The sequence below is a fragment of the Cotesia glomerata genome, linkage group LG4 (assembly GCF_020080835.1).
Source record: "Cotesia glomerata isolate CgM1 linkage group LG4, MPM_Cglom_v2.3, whole genome shotgun sequence".
NCBI classification, from domain to species: Eukaryota; Metazoa; Arthropoda; class Insecta; order Hymenoptera; family Braconidae; genus Cotesia; species Cotesia glomerata.
Genome location: NC_058161.1, coordinates 18,773,050 through 18,798,348, shown reverse-complemented (window position 1 = coordinate 18,798,348; position 25,299 = coordinate 18,773,050). Strand labels below are relative to the sequence as shown.

At 30.2% G+C, this 25,299-nt stretch overlaps 2 protein-coding genes and 1 non-coding gene across 3 annotated transcripts; all 3 read right to left on the bottom strand.

The window, feature by feature from the left end:
* Positions 1-3,047: 3,047 nt before the first annotated feature.
* On the bottom strand, positions 3,048-9,233 carry LOC123263205. The gene is made up of 5 exons (XM_044725779.1): positions 8,871-9,233; positions 5,074-5,288; positions 4,788-4,982; positions 3,352-3,591; positions 3,048-3,237 (listed from the first exon to the last, which is right to left on the bottom strand). Exons 1-5 carry the CDS (start codon positions 9,025-9,027, stop codon positions 3,091-3,093), a joined length of 954 nt encoding a protein of 317 aa, XP_044581714.1. The 5' UTR covers positions 9,028-9,233; the 3' UTR covers positions 3,048-3,090.
* A 758-nt stretch (positions 9,234-9,991) lies between these two features.
* On the bottom strand, positions 9,992-24,740 carry LOC123263923 (clotting factor G beta subunit-like). Its single transcript, XM_044726969.1, has 7 exons — positions 24,580-24,740; positions 20,535-20,766; positions 20,204-20,451; positions 12,007-12,068; positions 11,837-11,961; positions 11,506-11,753; positions 9,992-10,431 (listed from the first exon to the last, which is right to left on the bottom strand). Exons 1-7 carry the CDS (start codon positions 24,737-24,739, stop codon positions 10,085-10,087), a joined length of 1,422 nt encoding a protein of 473 aa, XP_044582904.1. The 5' UTR covers position 24,740; the 3' UTR covers positions 9,992-10,084.
* On the bottom strand, positions 14,741-14,812 carry Trnad-guc. The gene has a single exon. It is a non-coding gene; the product is annotated as a tRNA-Asp (tRNA).
* Positions 24,741-25,299: the final 559 nt, after the last annotated feature.

Sequence of the window (25,299 nt, the reverse complement as noted above, 5' to 3'; positions counted from 1 at the left end):
ACTCACAATAGACACTTACCCATGACTTGCTCAAGATTTGCTCAAGATCCGTAATTCTCAGTAATTTGTTCATTTTTAAAGCTTTTGTCAACCAAAAACTAACAGCAAATATTGAAGCGTGACTTGCTCAAAATTTGCTCAAGATTCATGATGCATTATATATTTTATAGCATTTTTTCCCCTCCACTACTTGAAGAAGTATTGATTTAGTGGTGCTCATTTTAAAGTAATTTTGTCTTGATCGATAAAACAGTAGGTCTCTACTCTAAAAGGTTAAGCTGAATGAGATCCACTGATCCTATAGTAAATATAGGAGGGATAGAATGATGCGAACGGTCATTCGAAAACATTTGATCTTGAGCTAGTCTTGCACAAGTATATTCAGCATGCTTCTGGTGTCAGTCTTTCTCAAGAATTGATATAGTTAGTTTATCGATAAGCATCTTCAGATTTTCTCAATTTTCTTACACAATTCTTGAGCTATAATTTGGCCCAAAGTTCTTGTACAAGGCTTGTTCAAGACTTGTCAATTGAATTTGCTACAAGTATCTGAAGCAAGACCCATAGGTAGAAAAAGACACTAACAACTATCGAAATTGAGACCAGGCTTGCTAAAGCCTTAAAAAAGATTGCTATAAGGGAATTAAAACTAGTTTTTAGTGATTACTTCATTTATAGCGAATGCACTAGAAAAATTTTATTAAAATTAAATTCTTACTGGTATACGTTGCGCGCGCAAGCGCGCTTTTCAATGTTATAATAGAATTATATATATTTTCATGCTTACAATATATTTGATCAATCACGTTATGAATAGTTCGCTTACATGATATATTTTCATATTTTTCATCTAAATTATAAGAGTAGATTTTAACGAACTCATATCATAAATTTGATTTGTTGACTCATTTACTTTGTCGACAAAAAAATTTATTATGATTCATCTGAAACATGCATTATTAATTATTAATTCTAATAAATTTGATTTATTATTTAGATTAACTATTATTTAGTAGCGAATACAAATAAATTTAAGAGCTGGAAATTATAAATTATTATTATAAAAAATGGTGATGGTATACGTGAGTCTGTTGATATTTTTAACGGGCTTAGCTATTCTGGCGATATGTACAATGTGTCATGATTCGTTCATGAGAATCGAAGATGATATTTACAGATGTACGGTTAGTAAAATTTTTATGACTCGAGAAATGGCAATGTATCATAATGATTTATGTAAACCAGTCAATAAAACTGAGGAGAAAAAAAAAAATTAATACAATAAATGTAACATAATTACCAACTAACAACCTGCAGTCACTATGCGACATCCGAGATATACGAATTATGAATTAGAAAACTTTTGCTTAATGATTTCTTTATATTTATGACACTATACATAGTTTGGGTACTTTTTAAATAAATTTTAAAAATAACAGCGTTATCACAGGATCAATTACAGATAATTCAATGGACAAATGTGACGAAATAAATTTATAGAACCAAAAAACTATTAAAAACTCCTCCAAAAACTTGACATAAAAAATTGACTATCACTGAAAAATATATAAAACCGTGAAAAGGCACTAATTCTTGTCTCGACCTTTCTGATGATACCAAATTAAACTATAAAAATTCCTTTAAAAATAATAATATGCTCGTTACAAAATTTTCCTTACTCTCTCAATTATTTAAATCATAAATGTCTGCCGCTGAAAAAATATCAAACCCAATTTACGATAAAGATATACCCGTTGAAAAATTTTTCTTAGTCTTTTAATTATATAAATTAATTTTTGACATATAACCACATTGACTTGTACAAAACAAAATAAATAAATAAACAAATTTTGTTTATCGCAAAATTCTAATCTATTTATAACTACTTCGAAAGCTTATCGTAATAAATTGCACTGTACTTTCTTAAATATTGACGTTTTTAAAGATATAAGCTCATCCCGATGTAACACTCATCAAGAGCTTTCATCTGAGTACCCACATGCATTTTGATATATATTTTTCATATATGCATATAATTAATATATATAAATATATAAAATAAAGTTTGGAAAATCCAAATGAGCATGCCTTAAGCGCTCATGTCATACATAAATTATTTAAATCATAACAAAAATTATTCGTTTTTAATTTGAATTTTCCCGCGAGTAGTATTATTCCCTCTGTAGGTCGAACTAAAGAAAAATTTTAACAGATGATAAAACAGTTAGTAATTATACCATCATGTATGTATAGTTTCTGCTTGTTTATAGTTATTTTAATTCTGTTTATGAAAAATAATATATATGGCTGCCGAAATCACAGAAAAAGTCGACGAACTGACAATCGAAAAAAATTAACTGTATCGAAACAGAATTCTTTTGACACGCAATTTTCACAAGGGTTTTGATAAACTTCCTCAGAAATAAAACAAAATAAAATTAAATCGTGAAAGTGATTTTTGACAAAGTTGTGGTGTTATCAAGCTCATAGCTTCCGTGAATACCACGCTCTTATTCATTTAATTCATCAGAAAAACGAGTTTTTTCTGAGAAATCTTATTTAATCGATAAGAAAATTTTTTTAACGTGTTCTGTAGTTACTATTATTTATTTCAATATGCTTTTTATCCATAATTTTTTTCGTTTAAATTATGAAAATCACGTTTTAATCGAAATCACAATTTTTAGGCGAGAGTAGAGCATACCTGCGCGCTTCGCGCTTAAGGCATGCAATATGAAAAATTGATGTGGGTACTCAAATGAAAGGTCTTGATGAGTGTAATGTCGGGATGAGCTTATACCTTTGAAAATGTCAATATTTAAAAAGATGCAAAGTCATTTCTTAATTATTGATAAGTATCCTTAATCATATATAAGTATTCTCTTAATTATATAGATGATTATACATTACGTTAAGTTCTTACTAAATTTTCTGGAAAGTACCATAGAAAATTAATTATTGATTTTAATAATCATAATTTATAGCACAATTCGTTTAATTTAAACATTTTTAATATGAAATAAATAACAAAATTACATTATTTTATGCACTTAAAATTAAGAAACAAGAAATATATTATAATGTAATAAATTATAAGTAACGTTTAACAAATATAATGTCATTTGCTAGATTATTGGGTTTTTTTACAAATGAATAAACATAGTACCCATTTTTCGCCATAAATTCTACCATTTTTTCTTTACCGGATTCTACGTGTGTATATTCAACGGAGAGTGTCTGAAATAAAAGTTATATAATAATAAAGAAGTAGCGAATTATGCACGCGACATTTTTGACGAAACATTGACGATAAATATATCCAATTAATGAAATAGATAATTTGTTAAATACCTTTATATCGACTTTATCAAACGGAATGGTTCGGAGGACATCCATTTCATTTCCTTCAACATCGAGACTGAAGTAATCAACTGTAGTGACATTTAGCGCCGCGATGTAAGAAGCAAGGGGAAAGCACTGTACGTCAATATGTTTTCCATTGTGAGCGACATCATTTGTATTTTGGATTTCACTTGATAGATCGTTTGGTTCATGAATACGACCGATGTTTTTTGCCATAAGAAAAGACACCTAAAATTACAAGCGTCAAGATTTTATGAGAAAAAAAAAGTAGATAAATTATTACTGAGTTATAAAATAAAAGAGTATTGTTTAACCTTTATATTATGTAGAGAGTTCAAAAAATTAATTTTAAATTTAAATTTTAGAGTTCGGAAAATTTAAAAGTGCACGCCTTATAACACTAATTTATTTTGTTAAGAAAAAAATAAATTGTATAATTGATTTTTAAAAAATAAAATAATTAGTTTCTTATAGAGTATTTTATAATTTTTTTTGAATTATTGGCGCCTGATTTTCTCGTCATATGCGCGCGCCTAAAAAAATCTAGTAATATGATTGGTTGATCTCATTTTAACTTGATTAAGTGGCGCCATAGTTTTCACGTGAGATAAATAAGAAAAGTTATTTTTAGTAGGTGTGTATCATTGTGAATTTTAATAGAAATTCATTAAAAAAAAACTACGTAAGCTAAGCTACTGATATTAAATACGGCAGCAGTTAATCGAATTCTAGAACTAATAAAAAAGCCCGGTCTCGATACATCTATTTTTTCGGGAGTTATCGTGTTTACATACAAAATCAGCGTAATTAAGACATTTTTTACAGAGTATTTTATAATATTTTTTGAATTATTGGCGCCTAATTTTCTTGTCATATGCGCGCGCCTAAAAAAAATCTAGTAATATGATTGGTTGATCTCATTTTAACTTGATTAAGTGCCGCCATAGATTTCACGTGAGAGAAATAAGAAAAGTTATTTTTTGTACGTGTATATCATTGTGAATTTCAATAATAATTCATTTAAAAAAAAACTACGTAAGCTAGGCTACTGATATTAAATACGGCAGCAGTAAATCGAATTCTGGAACTAATAAAAAAAGTCCGGTCTCGATACATCTATTTCTTCGGAAGTTATCGTGTTTACATACAAAATCAGCGTACAGACATCCCGACGTCCACGTAAAATTTTTTTCGAAACGTTTTTTTTTCAAAGTTGCAACATAAAATTATTTTTACAAACTATAAAATGGATTAATTAAAGTGTTTTCTCGATGTACGTCCACTCATATTATTGTACAAGTGCAATATGGTTGTGATAAAGCATTTGAAGCCCACAAAATTGCTTGACCTTGATGTGTCGGGAGTAAAGCACTACCTCAACCGCTTCGCGTTATGAGGCGTGCAATAATAATAAAAACACTTGCAATCATTGGGTAGGGTTCTATACTCAGGCACGTTGGTGACAAAAAAGCTCTTCTTTTCTTCTCGATAATTTTCTTGAAGTTCATCGGATCAGCTTCAATCAACAATCCGGTCCAGCCTAGGAACCGTTCCAGGTACAATGTGTTGCTACGCGTTTCTCCATCATAAGCTCCACATTCTATGAAAAACCCACCTTTCTATAAATCGTTAATTATAATTAAGCTCAATCAATGTTTTAAGTGACAAATTATTCACAATTTTATATTAAATAAAAAAGTGGCTGATTACTTTGTGGTCAAAATATTGTTTGATGATCTGGCTTTGCCCCATTGAAGGATCTTCGCTTTCAGGATCCTCCAGCCCGGAATAATTGTTACTGTTCTTTGTGGTGTCAAGTATCCAATTTTTTCTTATTTCGTGCAACAATTTTTTATTAAACATTCCAATGTCTTTGTCATTGTACCATTTGTCGTCACTTGAGAGGTTGTACCATTGGTTTATTACTAAACAAAATTAAATAAGGAGTTTCTAAAAAAAATTTCTAGTGAAAAATTTTTTTTTTAATTGTAAATAATAATAAATAACAAACTTGCAGTCACTATGTGACTGCAGTGACTTGTGAACTATAAATAAATAAAATTTTGCTTTATTAAAAAATGAATTTTATTAAATTACACTGTACTTTCTTAACTATTGACGTTCTTGAAGATATAAGCTCATCCCGATATTACACCCATAAAGAGCTTTCATTTGAGTACCCACATACATTTTTGATATATTTTTCGTATATACATATATATAATATTTATAAATATATAAAATATATGAAAAATTGATGTGGGTACTTAAATGAAAGGTCTAGATGAGTGTAACATCGGGATGAGCTTTAATCTTTGAAAATACCATTAGTGGACAAAATACAATGTCATTTCTTAATTATTGACATTTTTAACGATATAAGCTCATCCCGATGTTACACTCATCGAGAGCTTTCATTTGAGTACCCACATACATTTTTGATATATTTTTCATATATACATATTTATAATATATATATATATATATATATATATATATATATATATATATATATATATATATATATATAGCATATGAAAAATGCATGTGGGTATTCAAATAAAAGGTCTCTATGAGTGTAATATCATGATGAGTTTATATCGTTAAAAATATCATAAGTTGACAAAATACAATATACTTTCTTAATTATTGACATTTTTAAAGATATAAGCTCATCCCGATGTTACACTCATTGAGAGCTTTCATTTGAGTACCCACATGTATTTTCATATATTTTACATATATATATATATATATATATATATATATATATATATATATATATATATATAAATATTGAGGTTATAATTGAGGATGGTTTTACTTGTATCACTGTAGAGTGTTTTACAAGGGAGGGTGGGGAATTATTGTCTCTCCACTTTTTTCTCCGCAATATAATCTCTCAACCCCGTCATTATAACTCTCAACCACTTTTTCGTCCCCACCCCCCTGCATGTTGGGATTTTTTCTTTCATGCCCGACACACATGTGCTGCGACTGTGGCCGACTTACGCGTTTTAATCAGTACCTGCATTTGCATTACGGTCTTAAATAGTACGGAGGTACTTCTATATGACATTTTACCTCCATAACTATATGGGAAAACCACAGAAAACCCGACCGGTACAGAGGCTGCACGGTGAGAAATTTCCATTATTTTTTATTCTGCATGGATTTTAGATATTACAATGGTGCATATTACTAGTGAACCTTATTGACTCAGAATAAAATTTTACAATGGCCCATAGTAATTTCCGAAACAAATGAAATCAGACATAGTAAATGGTAGAAATTGAAATGTACCATAGTAAAATGAAATATGCAATAATTTAAATTTCCGAATGTACTATAGCAAAAAAAATAAGAAAACGTTTGTAAAAAATAAAAAATTTTAGAGTAAAAAATGTTTTTAGCAATCAAAAAATATCAAACCAAACAAGATTTTTTTGTTTGCAATAATTTTAAAAATATTTTTTAAAATATAGTTTTTTTATTTTTTTTCATTTTAACAATGAACGTAGGATTTATTTTGGCAGTTAATTTTATTATGAATAATTATAAACACAATATATAACTTTTAAATTATTTTTTATTATTATTAGAAGTGTCGGTTGCAGGTTAACCATCAAATGTTTGCTTTCATTTTAATTTTTCACGGTAAATTATTAAATATTTTATTATTTATGAATCTTACAAATTTTCATTAACTATTCATGTTTTGATGGATTTATAAACTAATATTTATTTAAAACTTAATGTTTATTGCAATTTTCATAACACCGTTAACCACTACTGATAGCGTCTGTAGACTTATGTTGACAAAACAAAGCAGCACGAAAAAATGAAAGAGCGCGCGTCGCGACTGACGCGCATACGTTTACTATGGGACATTTGAAAATTTCATAGTCACAATTTTAAATTTAAACCGAGTACACGTGACCAAATGTGAAACTTTTTTATAAATTTTTATTCTCGACTGAGCAACAGAAATTTTACTATGGAACTATAATGAAAAGTTTTAAGCACACTAACAGTTTTTGTTCTGTCAGTTTACGAAAATTTTTTATATATGTTTATGTAACAGTTGTATGGTCAAATTTACTATGGTCCCTAGTAAATATTGATTGGTACAATATGATATTCTTATATTTTTATGGTAATATTTTGAATTGAGTCATTAAGGTTCAGTCTTATTATGTATGCATAGTAAATTTCTACAGAAATTTCTCACCGTGTGGCAATGAAACGCACATATTCTTAGTTTATAATCATTGAAAAATATTGGTGCGCGCCGGAATCGAACCCTGGTCCCACTCTTTCGAAATGCAGGTACCGAGCCGATTAGGCTATTGCCAACCTCTTTATATATATATATATATATATATATATATATATATATATATATATATATATATATATATATATATATATATATATATAAAATCTATGAAAAATTGATGTGGGTACTTAAATAAAAGGTCTTGATGAGTGTAACATCGGGATGAGCTTATATCTTTAAAAATGTCACTAATTCACGAGATACAAGGTCATTTCGTATTTACGTATCTAGAAATAGAGCATTTTAAAATATAATCATAAAAACTCATTTTATCATATAAATACACTGGCCACAAAATTGTGCTTATTCTCTTAATAATATAGATTATATAAATTATCAAATTATTATATTAATTTTTAATTAACAATGTATCAATAAATATTTTTTTTTGTTAAAAGAATTTTTAAATATTTAAAATTCTTAAATACAAAATAATGATAATTAAGTGATAATAATTAAATTCAATTTATAAAAGTATGCAATTTTTTATCAATGTTTCTTAATGACGTTATCTCGTAAAACTACCTTCCGTAAATTGACAATACACACAAATAATTTTAATTTTTTTATTTTTTATTTAAAACTTTTTTTTTAACATTTTTTTAAACTTCTAAAATTTTTTCAGAAATATATTATTTCAATTTCTATTAATTTTTTAAAATTAAAAAAAAAGTTTTTTTATCTAAACTAAGTTTATTTTTGAAAAAAGAAGAAAAGTTTCAATAATTTTTTTAATAACAATATAGTTTTGAAAATAATAAAAAAATGACTTTTTAAAATTGTAATGTATTAGATGTCTCTTTAAAAGCGGGAAGAATTTAAAAATAATTTTTTCACTTCAGTTTTTCTGTATTATGATTTTAATTTAAAAATAAAAAAAAATTTCGTACAATCTCATCACTTAAAAGATCAAAACTTGTTAAAAAAAAAAATTAAAAACTCTATAAATAATTTTTCCATAAGTTTTTTTAAACTTCCAATTCGTATTATACAATATAACGTAACCTTGAGACAGCGATAAGCGTACTTATGCCAGCGTACTTGAACCGTGATAATTTTTTAATCAATCTCTGTTAAAATCAATACCGATATTAGTTACAGATAAAAAACAAAATTTTGCCGGTTGATATTTTTTTATAAATAACAAACAAAAATTCAAATTAAGTACCATGATTATAAAGGTTGTCTTCGAAGTCATCGATACTGTCAGTCTCAGAATAATCATCAAGCCGGCCATTTATGCCGCTAATACTAATGAAGAAGCTGGTACTTATCACAACAAATATGCCGATCACTATCAAAATATATTTGTACCGCAACAACATTTTTAACAGAACATCAATTATGAAGAAGGAAGTTATTTGTTTAAAAATTTAGACCGTTTCTTTTAGTATCGATTAATTATCATTGTAATTATAAAAAAATCACAATCACAAGAAATTATTATGACACCGTTTTAGAGTTTTAAAACGTTAACGGTAGACGGTGAATGACTGGCTGTTCAGTTAGCGTTAACTGATGTAATATGTAACGTGAACATCGTGAACAAAGCTCTTTTTTAAATGAGTGTTTAGATGTAGAAGTATAGTAGGTAGTAGAGGTAATTCGTCTGTCAAATGTTTCGCATTCACTGGTTCTAAATATACATTGCGGATATTATTAATACTATTTGAATTTGTTTCAGATATAGAACGGGAGATTTTGATAATTTATGGAAATTTAAAATAAAAAAAAAAATTATTATTGTTAATCAAAATGGATAAAAAGAAAATTTTGATAATTGATAGAAGAAAAAAATCCACATGAGTTTTATATTGAAATCCACTGGGAAGTATGGATTTCTATAGACAGAAAGAAAAATAAAAATTTAAATAAAAATTTACTTCTATCTTTATATTTAATTTTTTGGAGCAAGAGAGAAATTTTCTCAAGACAAGACAATTTACTTCTGTCAAGAACTAAATTTTTTAGAGCAACAGGCTGAATTTTCTCTTCACAACAAGATTTTCTTGACTTAAATAAATTTTCTTGGATCAAAATACGTATTTCTTAAAGCAAGAGAATTAATTTTGTTGGAATAAGTGAAATTTCTTGTGTCAAAAAAAAATTTTTTTTTCGCTAAAGAAAATAATTAAGAAAAAAAATATTTTCTTAGCTCAAGTGAACCTGTTTTTCTGTGTAGGAATCCACAAGTGAGGCGCATGTGCAAAAAATGCAGATCAGGTTATAACGCATTATGAGCCGTGCAATTTTAGATTTTCCAAACTTTTATTTTTCTTTAGAGTCAGCTTCTTTTTATTATTTGTCACAGAGTCACAATTACAAAAATAAATTTAGTAAAGAATATAATTTATGTATTTATACAGATATAATGTCGATAAATCATGAATTCAGCCACACGACTTCTTCAATCCAATCGATGTAATGCGAGACTCGAATATAAACACCTGGAATAGTCTCTGTAGCGCATGATCTACCGAAACTAGTGATTCCAACAATGTCAAACAATAAACTAGAATCGTTAAAGTTATGGTGAATTTGAATCGGACCGCCAGAATCACCTTTGCAGGTGTCGCTTTTCCAATGATTCAATGTATCACCTGCACAAATCATGCTTGGAGATACGCCATTTGGTACTGCAATTGTTTTGCCATATGCCATTGAACACTTGATGTTATCTATTGTCTGTAATTTCACTTTCATCAATTCGTTGCTGGGATCGTAAGTATCTGTAACAAAAGAAAAAAATTAGAAAAACGGTTGACCCTGAAGGCCATCTCTGCAACTTCCCGCTAATTCCATACTTAGGCGCTTAAAATTGCACCAATGACGTTTTTGAGCTCTTCGAGCTCAAAAATACAATTTATGAGTTATTTTGAGCTCTCCGAGCTCAAAGAGATTGCTTTCCTATGCTTTTGAGCTCTTCAAGCTCAAAAGTCTGATAGAGATTTAAAAAGACATTATTTTTTGAATTTTTAAACCGCAATAACTTTTGAATGAATAAACCGATTTTCACGCGGTTGGCAGCATTCGACGCAGTTTTTTAAGCCTCACAAAGAATTTTAAATTTTAAATTGATCGCGCTAGGAATTTCGGAGTTATTCCGAAAAAACACTTTCTTCGGATTTCTTTCGTTCACGATATCTCTCGAACGAATCAACCGATTTTGACCGGACTGGTGGCGATCGACGTGGTTTTTTGAGGTTAAGAGCTGATTAGTTTTTAGAATTGAACCATCAAGCCGTTTAAAAGTTATTCCAAAAAAACCACATTTGAAAAAAATTTTTTTTTCAGTTTTTTGAAGATTTCTCAAAATTTATTGACCTGAATCGGTGCAAATAGATTTCAAAATCTAAGTTTGATCAAGCCCTTTCGAATGGCACCAACCGCGATGAAATCGGTCAAGCCGTTCAAAAGTTATAAGCGGTTCACATACTTTCACACACACACACACACACACACACACATACACATACATACAGACACCGTGACAACCTTGCGGGGATAGTCAGGGAAGCTTCCTGTGACCTTCAAACGTCGAGATTTGATGAAAACACGATTTTTGCAAAACGGGGTGAAAACAATAACTTCCCGATTTTTGAAAATCTTCGATTTTCTTAGCGGGAAGTTAAAAAAGTTTGGAAAATTCAAAAGTGCACGTCTCTAACGCTAATTTATTTTTTAAGACAAAAATAAATTGTACAATTGATTTTTAAAAGAAAGAAAAATCATTTTTTCTTACATAGTATTTTATAATATTTCAATAAGACTTTAGCATCACATAATAACAAAAGCAAATCTACCGTTTCTTCTGGAACCCCATCCAGTGGCCCAAACAACATCAGGTGCTGTTTCAAATTTTCTGTACAAACAAGCTGGTTTCACATTATTCTTAAATTCTACAGCACGTTCCAATTTCAACAAAGCAATGTCATGATACAGGCGTGGTTGATTGAATTCTGGATTAATGATTATGTTCACAATACTGATAATTTCTCCGGAATCGTTGCTTAGATTATGGGTTCCTAATTTAACAACCTTCGGAAATCCCCTGCAACCAAAAAGTACGAAATTTTAGCTTATTATAAAGTCAAAGACAAAAATTCTTATTATCAATTCAATTTAAATACTCACGTATCAGTATGAGTACAATGAGCAGAAGATAGAACCCATTGGTCAGAAATCAAAGAACCAGCACATAAATATTCTATTGCACTATTTCTATCTTGAATCCATCCAACTGCTGCCATGTGTGGAAACTAATTTTTTCTCGCATACTGTCCATGAGCCATTAAGAATAAAACACAATGATCACATTGTTCTGAAGTTTTCAATTGCTGTGTCATCAATTCATATTCTTCACATTCTGCAATTAGCAAAAATTAATAAAGGTTTGTGATACAAATTAGAAATCACCAATTTTTGATTTACGAATTAGGAAATAGTAATCGGCTTCGTCTCGGACGTAAAAGTTACACCCATTTTCGTAAATTTGTGTTACAATATAAGCGCCTTTTCGGACGCTAGTGCTTGAAAAATGAACTTTCTGAACGAGTATGAAGAAATAGTTACTTATGTTACATGTAGGATAAGTAGCAAATAATCTGACAATCGTGGTGTTGCGACATAAGCGTAAGGTAAGATTTATGGAGCATTCGTATGAAGACGAGTGTGGTAGATGTCACTACGAGCCGTTAGGCGAACTACTGCTCTGGAAATCGAATTTGAGAAGAATATCCTATATTATAAAACAGATGAAAGTCTTGAAGTTAGTCAAAGGTCGAAACTCGCAAAAAACGGGCCACGATTCATTATTGGTTAAAATTGAGGCGCGCGCGTAGCGCGCTATTAAAATTTCTGGTAATAGTTTTAAAAATAATATTAAGGGTTAAGGCTGATCATTGTTTTTAGTGTATCATTCACATGAACGATAAAAAATAAATTACTATCGCGGCATCAGATGGCGTTTCAGTAGTCTCTAGTAAAATAAAAAAGTTTGGAAAATCCAAATGAGCATGCCTTAAGCGCTCATGTCGTACATAAATTATTTAGATCATAACAAAAATTATTCGTTTTTAATTTGAATTTTCCCGCGATTAGTATTATCCCCTCTGTAGTTAGTAATTATACCATCATGTATGTATAGTTTCTGCTTGTTTATAGTTATTTCAATTCTGTTTATGAAAAATAATATATATGGCTGCCGAAATCGCAGAAAAAGTGGACGAACTGACAATCGAAAAAAATTAACTGTATCGAACCGGAATTATTTTGACACGCAATTTTCCTAAGGGTTTTGATAAACTTCAAGAATAAAACAAAAAAAAAAATTAAATCGTGAAAGTAATTTTTGACAAAGTTGTGGTGTTATCAAGCCCATAGCTCCCGTAAATACCACGCTCTTCTTCATTTAATTCATCAGAAAAACGAGTTTTTTCTGAGAAATCTTATTTAATCGATAAGAAATTTTTTTAACGTGTTCTGTAGTTACTATTATTTATTTCAATATGTTTTTTATCCATAATTTTTTTCGTTTAAATTATGAAAATCATGTTTTAATCGAAATCACAATTTTTAGGCGAGAGTAGAGTATACCTGCGCGCTTCGCGTTTAAGGCATGCAAAAGACAGAATCGTGGGGCTATATTTTTCTATAGTAGTATAATTTAGGCGGAATTTGTGCAGTTATGTGGTCTTTAATCTAACATGTGCGTTTATGAAACACATGGAAAAAAGTAAACTGTAATATTCACTTGGATTCCGGTTAATTTTTATAGTTTCAAACAGTAAAGCGGACATCGGGGTGGCAAAAATATAAATATTACAGAACTTAATGTAGAAAGTATAAAAGCCACAATTTATTATTTAATACCCAAAATAAGTGATTAGTAGCTGTCACTATAGTAAATAACAACTCTTTCATCTTAAAAAATTACAGTTTCAAACAGTAAAAATTGCCATTTCAATATATAGTCGATATTATAAGGAGAAGGGGAACTCAGATGAAAGAGAAGGGGGTCTCACTCTGGGAGAATTTAACATTTCAAACAGTAAAAATAATACTTTTAAAATATACATTTTACCAGTCCAAACAAGTAAATAATTACAGTTCGATTTTTAGCGTTGCGTTTAAAATTTACCATTTTACTTTGTAAATATTGACGTTGCCTGTGTTAGAAATTTACTAACTTTATTTTATACTTTTTACATATCATAAGATCATTTTTTAGCTACCAAATGATAAATATCAAAGTCTGAATTTCTTAATTATTATACTTTAACATTTTAGACTTTAACATTTTTTTTTTAAATCAAAAAAATCAAATTTTCAAAAAAAAATTTTGAAGACAATTTAAAATATTTTAATATTTCAAAGAAAAAAATGTACATTAGCTTAAATATGGATGTAAATAAAGGATTTAATTAAGTCAATTTATATTATTTTTTCTTTCAGAATTTTTACAATCTGAGATCGTTACAGTTACCATCTTTGATTGTAACAGTTATAATTTATAATAATTACAATTATTATTTTCAATAGTAATCGTTACCATTATTAATAGTAACTATTACAATTGTCAATGATACCCAGTAAAAAATTTTGCGTAAATGCGTCAAAAAATTTTGTGTTAGAAATTTTTGTGTTAAATATTTAACACTTTTTTGTGTCAATTTAACACGTTTTTGTGTTAATCTCTAAAAGTGTTAAATATTTAACACAAAAATTTTTAACACAAAATTTTTTGACGCAATGACGCAAAATTTTTTACTGTGTACCACCTATTATTTTGTTACTAATTTATTTTATTACCATTTTAGATAGTAGAAGTTACTATTTTTGTATAGTAGGTAGTATAATTAATTTTTCTCCGTGTAACAATACCAATTTTTTTTCTTTCTTACAGTGATAAAAGCTACTAAATAAATGAGAATAAAGATTTTTTTAGAGATTTGACAAGTCAAAAAAATTTTTTTTCAAAAAAATTTTTTTTTTTTCATTTTTTGTTAATAAAATATTTTCAAAAATCAAAAAATAAATCTCTCCGGCGGGGAATCGAACCCCGGTCTCCCGCGTGACAGGCGGGGATACTTACCACTATACTACCGAAGAATACATTACTCGTGATAGCTAAGTTCCTAAATAAAGTGAGGAAAGCGTGCCATCGTCGATTTGTACCATATGTTACCATATGTATCTATCATATGTCGGTAAAGTAGACACCGTTCAATTGTCTATTTGTTATCATTTGTAGGTAAGATATCCACCGTTAGCAAGCATTTTAGTCTACTAGTACCTCAAACTTCCGGGAGATGGCGTTCGAGTAGAATATACTGTTAAACATATATGTTTATAAACATTGTACAGACACAATGATTATGTATAATGTCAATCTCTAATATGTAAACGTTGACTACATTGGTTTAAACCAACGCCTTGTACTTTATATTACTTTGAATAAAAAAAAAAAAAAAAAAAAAAAAAATAAACATAAGCATTGAACCTCACCAAGACTAACGCTCACTTGTTTTACCCCCTTCCCCTTGGCCAATTTTCACTTCAAGAGACGCTACTATGCTATCACTCGTTCTTTTCTTTCATACTCTCTCTCTGTCACTCTCTTTCGTCAACCTAAACCTAGCTCTACAATATCTAATTCTAGAAATTTCTCGTAACATTTATTGTAATAACATTCTGATGTGATAAATTTTAATTAAGATATCAAATGTCTAAATAAACAATAATATATTCATACTATTGAAATAGTTTCAGCTGTTTCTAAGAACACAATATTTTTAATCACATCAAACGATTCAATATTTATTATATTCAACAAGATTAAATAAATTTAAAAAAATCTGCAGTATCCCAAAAATATTCCGTCGTAAGTTACTAAAATATACAAATATGTTATCTTACACACAAAATAGTATAATTACACGTATACCTAAGACCCTAAGACATAATACCTAAGACACGTATACCTAAGACGTATAAATAAGACCCATATCTCTGCCCCTTCTTCCAATTCGTCCCATAGCACAGGTATGCACTTATTGTTGCCAAGGGTTCGAAACAAGTGCTTCATCTGTAAAAGACACAAAGCTACCTTTTTCTACCTCAAGAAGTTTGACAATTAAGAAAACCCAAGAACCATTACTTTGCAAGCATGCTTCATCCAGTAAGTTATTGCTTGATGCATGTGTCACTTCAAAATTTTGTTTTCTAAAACTAACCATTGCCTTGAAAGTTTCATACATTTATTTAATTACAATTATAAGTTCCAATAAGTGATAGTGTTGAAATAAGTGAAATTCAAAAATCAATCTTGTCATGGAGCAGCATATTGTTCCCTCTTGCTCTAGTGCAGTTGATGATCCAACTGAAGCAATCCTAGTGCCTATAAACGGAATAGTGCAACCACCAGTTATGCCATTGCCAGGTTGTCGAGGCCGTGTGACGAACCAGCTTCAATTCTTGAAGAAAAACGTCCTGGAAAAAATATGGAATCACGATTACGCCAAGCCGTTCAAAAAACCAGTAGACACAATTGAACACAACATACCGGATTACTATAAAGTGATAACCAATCCAATGGACCTTGGCACAATTAGAAAGCGGCTTAGCAACAGATACTACTGGTCTTCAGAGGACTGCATCAAAGATTTCAAAATGATGTTCAAAAATTGCTATACTTACAATGATCCAGGACAGGATATCGTTCTGATGGCTCAGACGCTCGAGAAGATATTCTACCAGAAGATGGCTCGTATGCCGAAGAAAGAAAGTGAAGTGCGACGCGAAAGTGGCAAAATTGGAGATCGTAGCAGAACTTCTTTTGATGCTTCAGTCACTAACAAGTCATTGGAAGCTTCTCCGAAGGAATTTGCTACGGAGCGAAATTTTGGGAGTTTGCCAATTCAAAATTCCATTGAGGAACCAAATGATCAGGTTATTAGTGAGGTCGAATCGACTGTGAAAGATGTCGAGGTGGATTCGAGTGTCATCACGGAGTTTCGTGCTCTGATGGAACGTCGGAGGATCACCAGAGGCGAATTTAGAGAACTCTCTCCCGGGCTCAAGAATTGTAGGAAAATCCTGAAGAATCTTTTCCGTAAAAGAAACTCTGAGTATGCCTGGCCGTTTTACCTTCCTCTGAACGAAAATCATTGGAAGTTTGATGATTACCATGATGTCATTAAGAAGCCCATGGATTTGCTGACTATCAAGTGCAAACTGGAGGATCGGATGTATGCAACTCCTCAAGAATTCATCGAAGATGTGAGGCTCATATTCAGCAATTGCTATAAATACGATTGCCGTAAGTACAAATTGGTTTCAAATGCTCAACAGCTGCAGCATGTCTTTGAAATGATGATTTCGAAAATTTATGATGATGTAGAAGAAATCGAGCTGGATGAGGACAGCTCGGATACTAGTAGTAGTAGTAGTAGTAGTAGTAGTAGTAGTAGTAGTAGTAGTAGTAATAGTTGTGGTAGTAATGTTTGTAGAAGTCGTAGTAATAGTTGTAATAGGAATAATCCTGATAGTTTTAGTGCAGAGACAATAGAAGGAATGAGTCCGAAATTTTGATTATTTTTAAAGCGTTTTTGAACTTTAGTATCTTTTTTAAGTATTCTTTGAATTTTATGGGCTTGATAGCAATCGAGAGTTTTTTTAAGAAGATTGTATGCATACATTAAGAAAAAGAGTGTATAAGCTGAATTATATATAAAGGCTCAAAGACTGCTTTTTATTTTAAAATTAAGCGAAACAATATGCTTTTAGTAAATAGATTTGTTTTTAACATAGATAATTTGTATTAATAAAATATAATTTTTTCTCAAACGACTTAATTGTTCTTTATGTGATAATTGAATAAACCCTCCATAGTCCTCGATAACGGCACCGTGTCTTTATCAATCAGTGATAATTTCTTGAGACAAAAATGTCTAATGCAAAAATTTATTTCATGCAAAAAATTCTGACTAACAAAATTGTCACAGAACAAAAAATTATCATTCAAATATTTCTTAAAGTATATTAACCGAATTTTAAATTGTTGAACAAGGTATATTCATACTTTTTGTGTGTGTTTATTCGACATTAGACCAACACATAAGCTTGTTATCGTGTTGTGTCCTTTTATCATGGGTTTTTTTGTGTGTTTATCTAAAAATAGGCCAACACATAAGCTATAAATATTTAAATAAATTTTTGTATAAGAAAATAATACCGAATAAATATTGACAATGAGAAATATTGTACAAGAAATTTGTAAGAAATGATTGCATAAAAAAAAATGCCATTCGGCCTCACCCGAAATGGAAGGTAGATTTCATGTGATATAAGATTTTCTTTATTTATGTTATTTAATTTGTTTAATAACAAATGTTTATGTAATTTTTAAATTTTCAATCCGCGATAACTTTTAAACGAGTAAACCAATTTTCACGTAGTTGACAACAGTCGATGCAGTTTTTGGAATTCTATAATGAATTTCAAACCGTGAATTGATCAGATAAAAAATTTCGGAATTTGTTCGAAAAAAACGCTTTTTTCGATTTTTTTCGTCAACGATATCTCACAAACGAATCAAACGATTTTAACCGGTCCGGCGGCGATCGACGTAGTTTTTTTATGTTAAGAGCCGATTAGTTTTTGGAATCGGTCGGTGAAGCTGTTCAAAAGTCATTCTAAAAAAACCACATTTGAAAAAAAGTTCATTATTTTCAAATTTTTCAATGGCCTATAAAATTGATACAAATCTTCATAACGTATAAGTGTTATAGGTCAAATTGAAGGTAATATAATCAGCTTTACCATGAAGTTTTCAGAAATGAGCTCTTTTTTTGTCAGTCAAAAGTTATTCACGGTTAAAGTTACAAAACTTAAAATTTACAAAATTTTGAAAATTTTAAATGGCCGCCATTTCTAAGCTAATTGACCGATTTTGCTCATTTTCGAACTCGACCTCGGTAATTATCCAATGAATATGTGTACCAAGATTCATCAAGATCGGTTGAAAACTTTTCGAGATATCCTGATGACAAGGCTGGTTATATTACATATATGTAGGAGACTTTCTATAGATATAGATAGTCACTCATCACGATATCTCTGGAACCATAAGGCGTAGCGACTTGAAATTTGGTAGGAATATTCCTTTCACCGAGTAGAGGTCAGCTAAGAACGGATTTTACGAAATTCCACCCACAAGGGGGGTTGCGGGGGCGTTAACAATAGAAAATTCCCATTTTTAACCTATAGCTCCTATCGACTTCAAATTTGGTAGGAATCTCCTATATGTGATGTAGAAATGATCTAAGAGCGGATTTTACGACAATCTACTCCCAATATGGATTGCGGGGGTGGACGTTAAAAATGAAAATTAAAAATTTCCGACTTCTAGCTCCTACAGACTCCTAATTTTGTATGAATTTTGTGTAAGTGATGTAAAAATAATTTATGAACGAATTTTACGATATCCCAATCCACAGAGGAGTGCGGGGGTGGGTCTTAACAATGAAAATTTTTAATTTCCGAGCTGTAGCTCCGACAGACTCATAATTTTGTATGAATTTTCTGTAAGTAATGTAAAAATAATTTATGAACGAATTTTACGATATCCCTCCCCACAGGGGGGTGCGGGGGTGGGTTTTAACATTTTAAATTTTAAATTTTCGAGCTGTAGCTCCTATAAGCTCCAAATTTGAAAAGAATCTGCTATATGCGATAAACTGAAACTAAGGAAACGACCCAAAGTCGAAGAAAGTATTTACTAGCGTTATAGATTGAAATATAGATTAACTATCAAGTTGGAATACTAAAATAAAATAATAAATTATAAAATTAGTGTAAGAAAAGTAGATTTAAGCGAAAGATGTATCAGAGTTTGTTAGACAAGCTGTACATCTGGTGCCAATAAATCTATATATATAGGAGATCCCATTTTTGAACTCACTCATCACGAAATCTCAGAAACTATTAGGTCGATTGACTTGAAATTTGGTAGGAATATTCCTTTTGCCGAGTAGAGGTCAGCTATTTCGAAATCTAAGTTTGGTCAAGCCCTTTCGAATGGCACCAACCGCGATGAAATCGGTCAAGCCGTTCAAAAGTTATAAGCGGTTCACATACTTTCACACACACACACACACACACACACACACATACATACAGACACCGTGACAACCTTGCGGGGATAGTCAGGGAAGCTTCCTGTGACCTTCAAACGTCGAGATTTGATGAAAACACGATTTTTGCAAAACGGGGTGAAAACAATAACTTCCCGATTTTTGAAAATCTTCGATTTTCTTAGCGGGAAGTTAAAAAAGTTTGGAAAATTCAAAAGTGCACGTCTCTAACGCTAATTTATTTTTTAAGACAAAAATAAATTGTATAATTGATTTTTAAAAGAAAGAAAAATCATTTTTTCTTACATAGTATTTTATAATATTTCAATAAGACTTTAGCATCACATAATAACAAAAGCAAATCTACCGTTTCTTCTGGAACCCCATCCAGTGGCCCAAACAACATCAGGTGCTGTTTCAAATTTTCTGTACAAACAAGCTGGTTTCACATTATTCTTAAATTCTACAGCACGTTCCAATTTCAACAAAGCAATGTCATGATACAGGCGTGGTTGATTGAATTCTGGATTAATGATTATGTTCACAATACTGATAATTTCTCCGGAATCGTTGCTTAGATTATGGGTTCCTAATTTAACAACCTTCGGAAATCCCCTGCAACCAAAAAGTACAAAATTTTAGCTTATTATAAAGTCAAAGACAAAAATTCTTATTATCAATTCAATTTAAATACTCACGTATCAGTATGAGTACAATGAGCAGAAGTTAGAACCCATTGGTCAGAAATCAATGAACCAGCACATGAATATTCAATTGCACTATTTCTATCTTGAATCCATCCAACTGCTGCCATGTGTGGAAACTCATTTTTTCTCGCATACTGTCCATGAGCCATTAAGAATAAAACACAATGATCACATTGTTCTGAAGTTTTCAATTGCTGTGTCATCAATTCATATTCTTCACATTCTGCAATTAGCAAAAATTAATAAAGGTTTGTGATACAAATTAGAAATCACCAATTTTTGATTTACAGTAGCGCTCAAAAGTATTTTGACAAATATATTTAATGGTTTAATTAAAAATAAATATGAAACACAATAATCATTTATTTATTTTTTTAACACCTTTTGAATAAACTACAGAATAGTGTCAAAGAGGTTCTTATTCGTAATAAAAGAAAGTTTAATTTTTAAAATATTAGGAAAATGGTGGCTCAAAAGTATTTTGACATTTTTGAAAAAAAACTAATTTAACGCATAATTATAATTTACAGCAATAATATATTAGTATTTAGTAGCATATCCCTTGGCCTTTATGACAGCCTTGCATCGCTCCGGCATTGAGTCGATTAATTTTTGTAATCGACTTATTGGAATTTGATCCCACTCATTTTTTAGAGTTTCAAACGAAGCGTTTTTGTTTGAATAATTTTGGGTTTTTACACTACGTTTCAATTCTTCCCAGAGATTTTCTATCGGATTCAAGTCGGGACTTTGACTTGGCCACTCAAGAACTTTAACTTTTTCACGATTTAATAAGTCACTAATATGCTTTGATCTGTGTTTGGGATCATTGTCTTGTTGAAAATACCACTTAGCTGGCATGTGATGTTTAGCATATGGTAACATCTGAGACTTTAATATATTTGCATACATGAACCGATCCATTTTTCCTTCTATTCGAACTAATGGTCCAACTCCAGACCATGAAAAACATCCCCAAACCATTACACTACTACCTCTATGTTTAACTGTGGGTATTTGATACCGATAATCGTATTTTTTGTTTACTGGACGCCGAATGTACTTGATACCATCAGATGACATTAAATCAAATTTACTTTCGTCACTCCATAAAACTTTAGACCACTCTAAACTTGACCACGATATATGCCGTTTCGCGAAATCAAGACGATACTTCCTGTTTTTTTTCGATATTAAAGGTTTTTTAGCCGGTCTTCGGCCATGTAACCCTAGAACCTTTAGGCGTCGTTTAACAGTAGAAACATGAATATCTACGTTATATTTTTCTTTTAATTCATTTTTTATCATTACAGCGGACATCTGTATATCATTTGCTGATAACTTTTTTATAATATGATCGATGTAAGAAGAAGTTTTTCTTGGGCGGCCTGTTCGAGGCTTACTTTCGACAGTTTTTCGTTTGTTATAGACTTTATTCCATAAGCTAACTAACTGTCGAGACACTTTAAACAAACGAGCAACTTCTGTTTGTTTTATTCCTTGTTTAATGCATTAATAACGGCTTTTTTAAAATCACTAGAATATTCCTTGCACTTAGGCATATTGAAGTAACCACAACAAGTAAATATATGTAATAATAAACACTAAGGAACAAGTAATCTGCGAGAGTTTTTCAAGTCAAATGTGTGTCAAAATACTTTTGAGCTCACGGTAAGTCAAGTACGTTCGGTGGCGCGGTGTGTAAACAAACAAGTTGTAATTTGATACGCTTAAATAGTCGGAATTACACTACTCTACATTATACTCAATACATTTTCCAATAGGCTTTTATTTTAAAAAAATATTAAAAAATTTTATGTTGTCAAAATACTTTTGAGCGCTACTGTAGGAATTAGGAAATAGTAATCGGCTTCGTCTCGGACGTAAAAGTTACACCCATTTTCGTAAATTTGTGTTACAATATAAGCGCCTTTTCGGACGCTAGTGCTTGAAAAATGAACTTTCTGAACGAGTATGAAGAAATAGTTACTTATGTTACATGTAGGATAAGTAGCAAATAATCTGACAATCGTGGTGTTGCGACATGAGCGTAAGGTAAGATTTATGGAGCATTCGTATGAAGACGAGTGTGGTAGATGTCACTACGAGCCGTTAGGCGAACTACTGCTCTGGAAATCGAATTTGAGAAGAATATCCTATATTATAAAACAGATGAAAGTCTTGAAGGTAGTCAAAGGTCGAAACTCGCAAAAAACGGGCCACGATTCATTATTGGTTAAAATTTAGACGCGCGCGTAGCGCGCTATTAAAATTTCTGGTAATAGTTTTAAAAATAATATTAAGGGTTAAGGCTGACCATTGTTTTTAGTGTATCATTCACATGAACGATAAAAAATAAATTACTATCGCGGCATCAGATGGCGTTTCAGTAGTCTCTAGTAAAATAAAAAAGTTTGGAAAATCCAAATGAGCATGCCTTAAGCGCTCATGTCATACATAAATTATTTAGATTATAACAAAAATTATTCGTTTTTAATTTGAATTTTCCCGCGAGTAGTATTATTCCCTCTGTAGGTCGAACTAAAGAAAAATTTTAACAGATGATAAAACAGTTAGTAATTATACCATCATGTATGTATAGTTTCTGCTTGTTTATAGTTATTTCAATTCTGTTTATGAAAAATAATATATATGGCTGCCGAAATCGCAGAAAAAGTCGACGAACTGACAATCGAAAAAAATTAACTGTATCGAAACGGAATTATTTTGACACGCAATTTTCACAAGGGTTTTGATAAACTTCTTCAAGAATAAAACAAAAAAAAATTAAATCGTGAAAGTAATTTTTGACAAAGTTTTGGTGTTATCAAGCTCAGTGCTCCCGTGAATACCACGCTCTTATTCATTTAATTCATTAGAAAAACGAGTTTTTTCTGAGAAATCTTATTTTATCGATAAGAAATTTTTTTAACGTGTTCTGTAGTTACTATTATTTATTTCAATATGTTTTTTATCCATAATTTTTTTCGTTTAAATTATGAAAATCACGTTTTAATCGAAATCACAATTTTTAGGCGAGAGTAGAGTATACCTGCGCGCTTCGCGCTTAAGGCATGCAAAAGACAGAATCGTGGGGCTATATTTTTCTATAGTAGTATAATTTAGGCGGAATTTGTGCAGTTATGTGGTCTTTAATCTAACATGTGCGTTTATGAAACACACGGAAAAAAGTAAACTGTAATATTCACTCGGATTCCGGTTAATTTTTATAGTTTCAAACAGTAAAGCGGACATCGGGGTGGCAAAAATATAAATATTACAGAACTTAATGTAGAAAGTATAAAAGCCACAATTTATAATTTAATACCCAAAATAAGTGATTAGTAGCTGTCACTATAGTAAATAACAACTCTTTCATCTTAAAAAATTACAGTTTCAAACAGTAAAAATTGCCATTTCAATATATAGTCGATATTATAAGGAGAAGGGGAACTTAGATGAAAGAGAAGGGGGTCTCACTCTGGGAGAATTTAACATTTCAAACAGTAAAAATAATACTTTTAAAATATACATTTTACCAGTCCAAACAAGTAAATAATTACAGTTTGATTTTTAGCGTTGCGTTTAAAATTTACCATTTTACTTTGTAAGTATTGACGTTGCCTGTGTTAGAAATTTACTAACTTTATTTTATACTTTTTACATATCATAAGATCATTTTTTAGCTACCAAATGATAAATATGAAAGTCTGAATTTCTTAATTATTATACTTTAACATTTTAGACATTTACATAGCGAATATTATTGTTTGAAATAGTATTTTCTTCCATGTAATGAGTAAATTGTAACGTTTAAATGGTAAATATTATAAATTGAATCGTAAAATCACGATTTTACTGTTTGAAATGGTAATTTTTAGCAGTTGATCATTACTTATTATAAATCGACTGTTATTTATTACAGTTTACTTTTTTTCATGCACATATAGTCAAGTTTGCAATTATTGTGTACTTTGGAGATGACATACAGTGCTAAAAAACACAACTTCCAGAGCAGGTGTAAAAAATTACTTACTTATCTCAGATATCCTTTTTTTATGAATTTTATCCATTGTTAAATATAAATCTCTTTGTCTTGCACTGATATTTGATGGTTGATTAACATCACTACACGATATCTTTATGCAATGCAAAGCTAATAATTGTAAAAAAATAACTTTTAACGTATGGTTCATGATAATTTGAATTATTTATTAAAATAGAGTTTTGGAAGTGTGTCTGAAAAATTTCAAGGATTAGAGAGAACTGACTTATTACAACTATATTACTACAATTGTCCTTTTTACATCTTGTAATTTGTATTATTCAAATTATTCCTGCTAAAATTTATGAACAAAATAAGTTTAATTTGATACTCAATACTCTATTAAAAGGAACTCATTTTTGTGTCATTAAACACTCATTATACTCTTAAGCGATCGGTTACGGAGATTAAGTGACCTTCAAACTACAGTAAAATTCACTCTGTCATTTTCTACCTGTCAACTAAATTAAATGTCTTCTATTCACTTGTCAGTAGACAAAAACTACAATTTTAATGAAAGGCTTCAATTTCTTCCTTACTAAATCGAGAATTCGCCCTTATTAATGAAAACTATATATTTAATATTGAAAATAAGTACACGGAGAAAATTTTATAGTAGAGTTTATTATATCTAGTTATGTTAAAATTTATTAACTGAATTCGATAGTAGTAAATATTATTTAAATAGTTAAATAAACCATCTGAATTGTA

Excerpts from the sequence above, each read along its gene's own strand:
- LOC123263205 (XM_044725779.1), bottom strand. The coding sequence starts at position 9,027 with ATGTTGTTGCGGTACAAATATATTTTGATAGTGATCGGCATATTTGTT. Across the intron at positions 5,289-8,870 it reads AGACAACCTTTATAATCATG|TAATAAACCAATGGTACAAC; the intron begins GTACTTAATTTG and ends AATTTTGTTTAG. Across the intron at positions 3,238-3,351 it reads TTGATAAAGTCGATATAAAG|ACACTCTCCGTTGAATATAC; the intron begins GTATTTAACAAA and ends CTTTTATTTCAG.
- LOC123263923 (XM_044726969.1), bottom strand. The coding sequence starts at position 24,739 with ATGAACCATACGTTAAAAGTTATTTTTTTACAATTATTAGCTTTGCAT. Across the intron at positions 20,452-20,534 it reads CATTGTACTCATACTGATAC|GGGATTTCCGAAGGTTGTTA; the intron begins GTGAGTATTTAA and ends TTTTGGTTGCAG. Across the intron at positions 11,754-11,836 it reads CATTGTACTCATACTGATAC|GGGATTTCCGAAGGTTGTTA; the intron begins GTGAGTATTTAA and ends TTTTGGTTGCAG.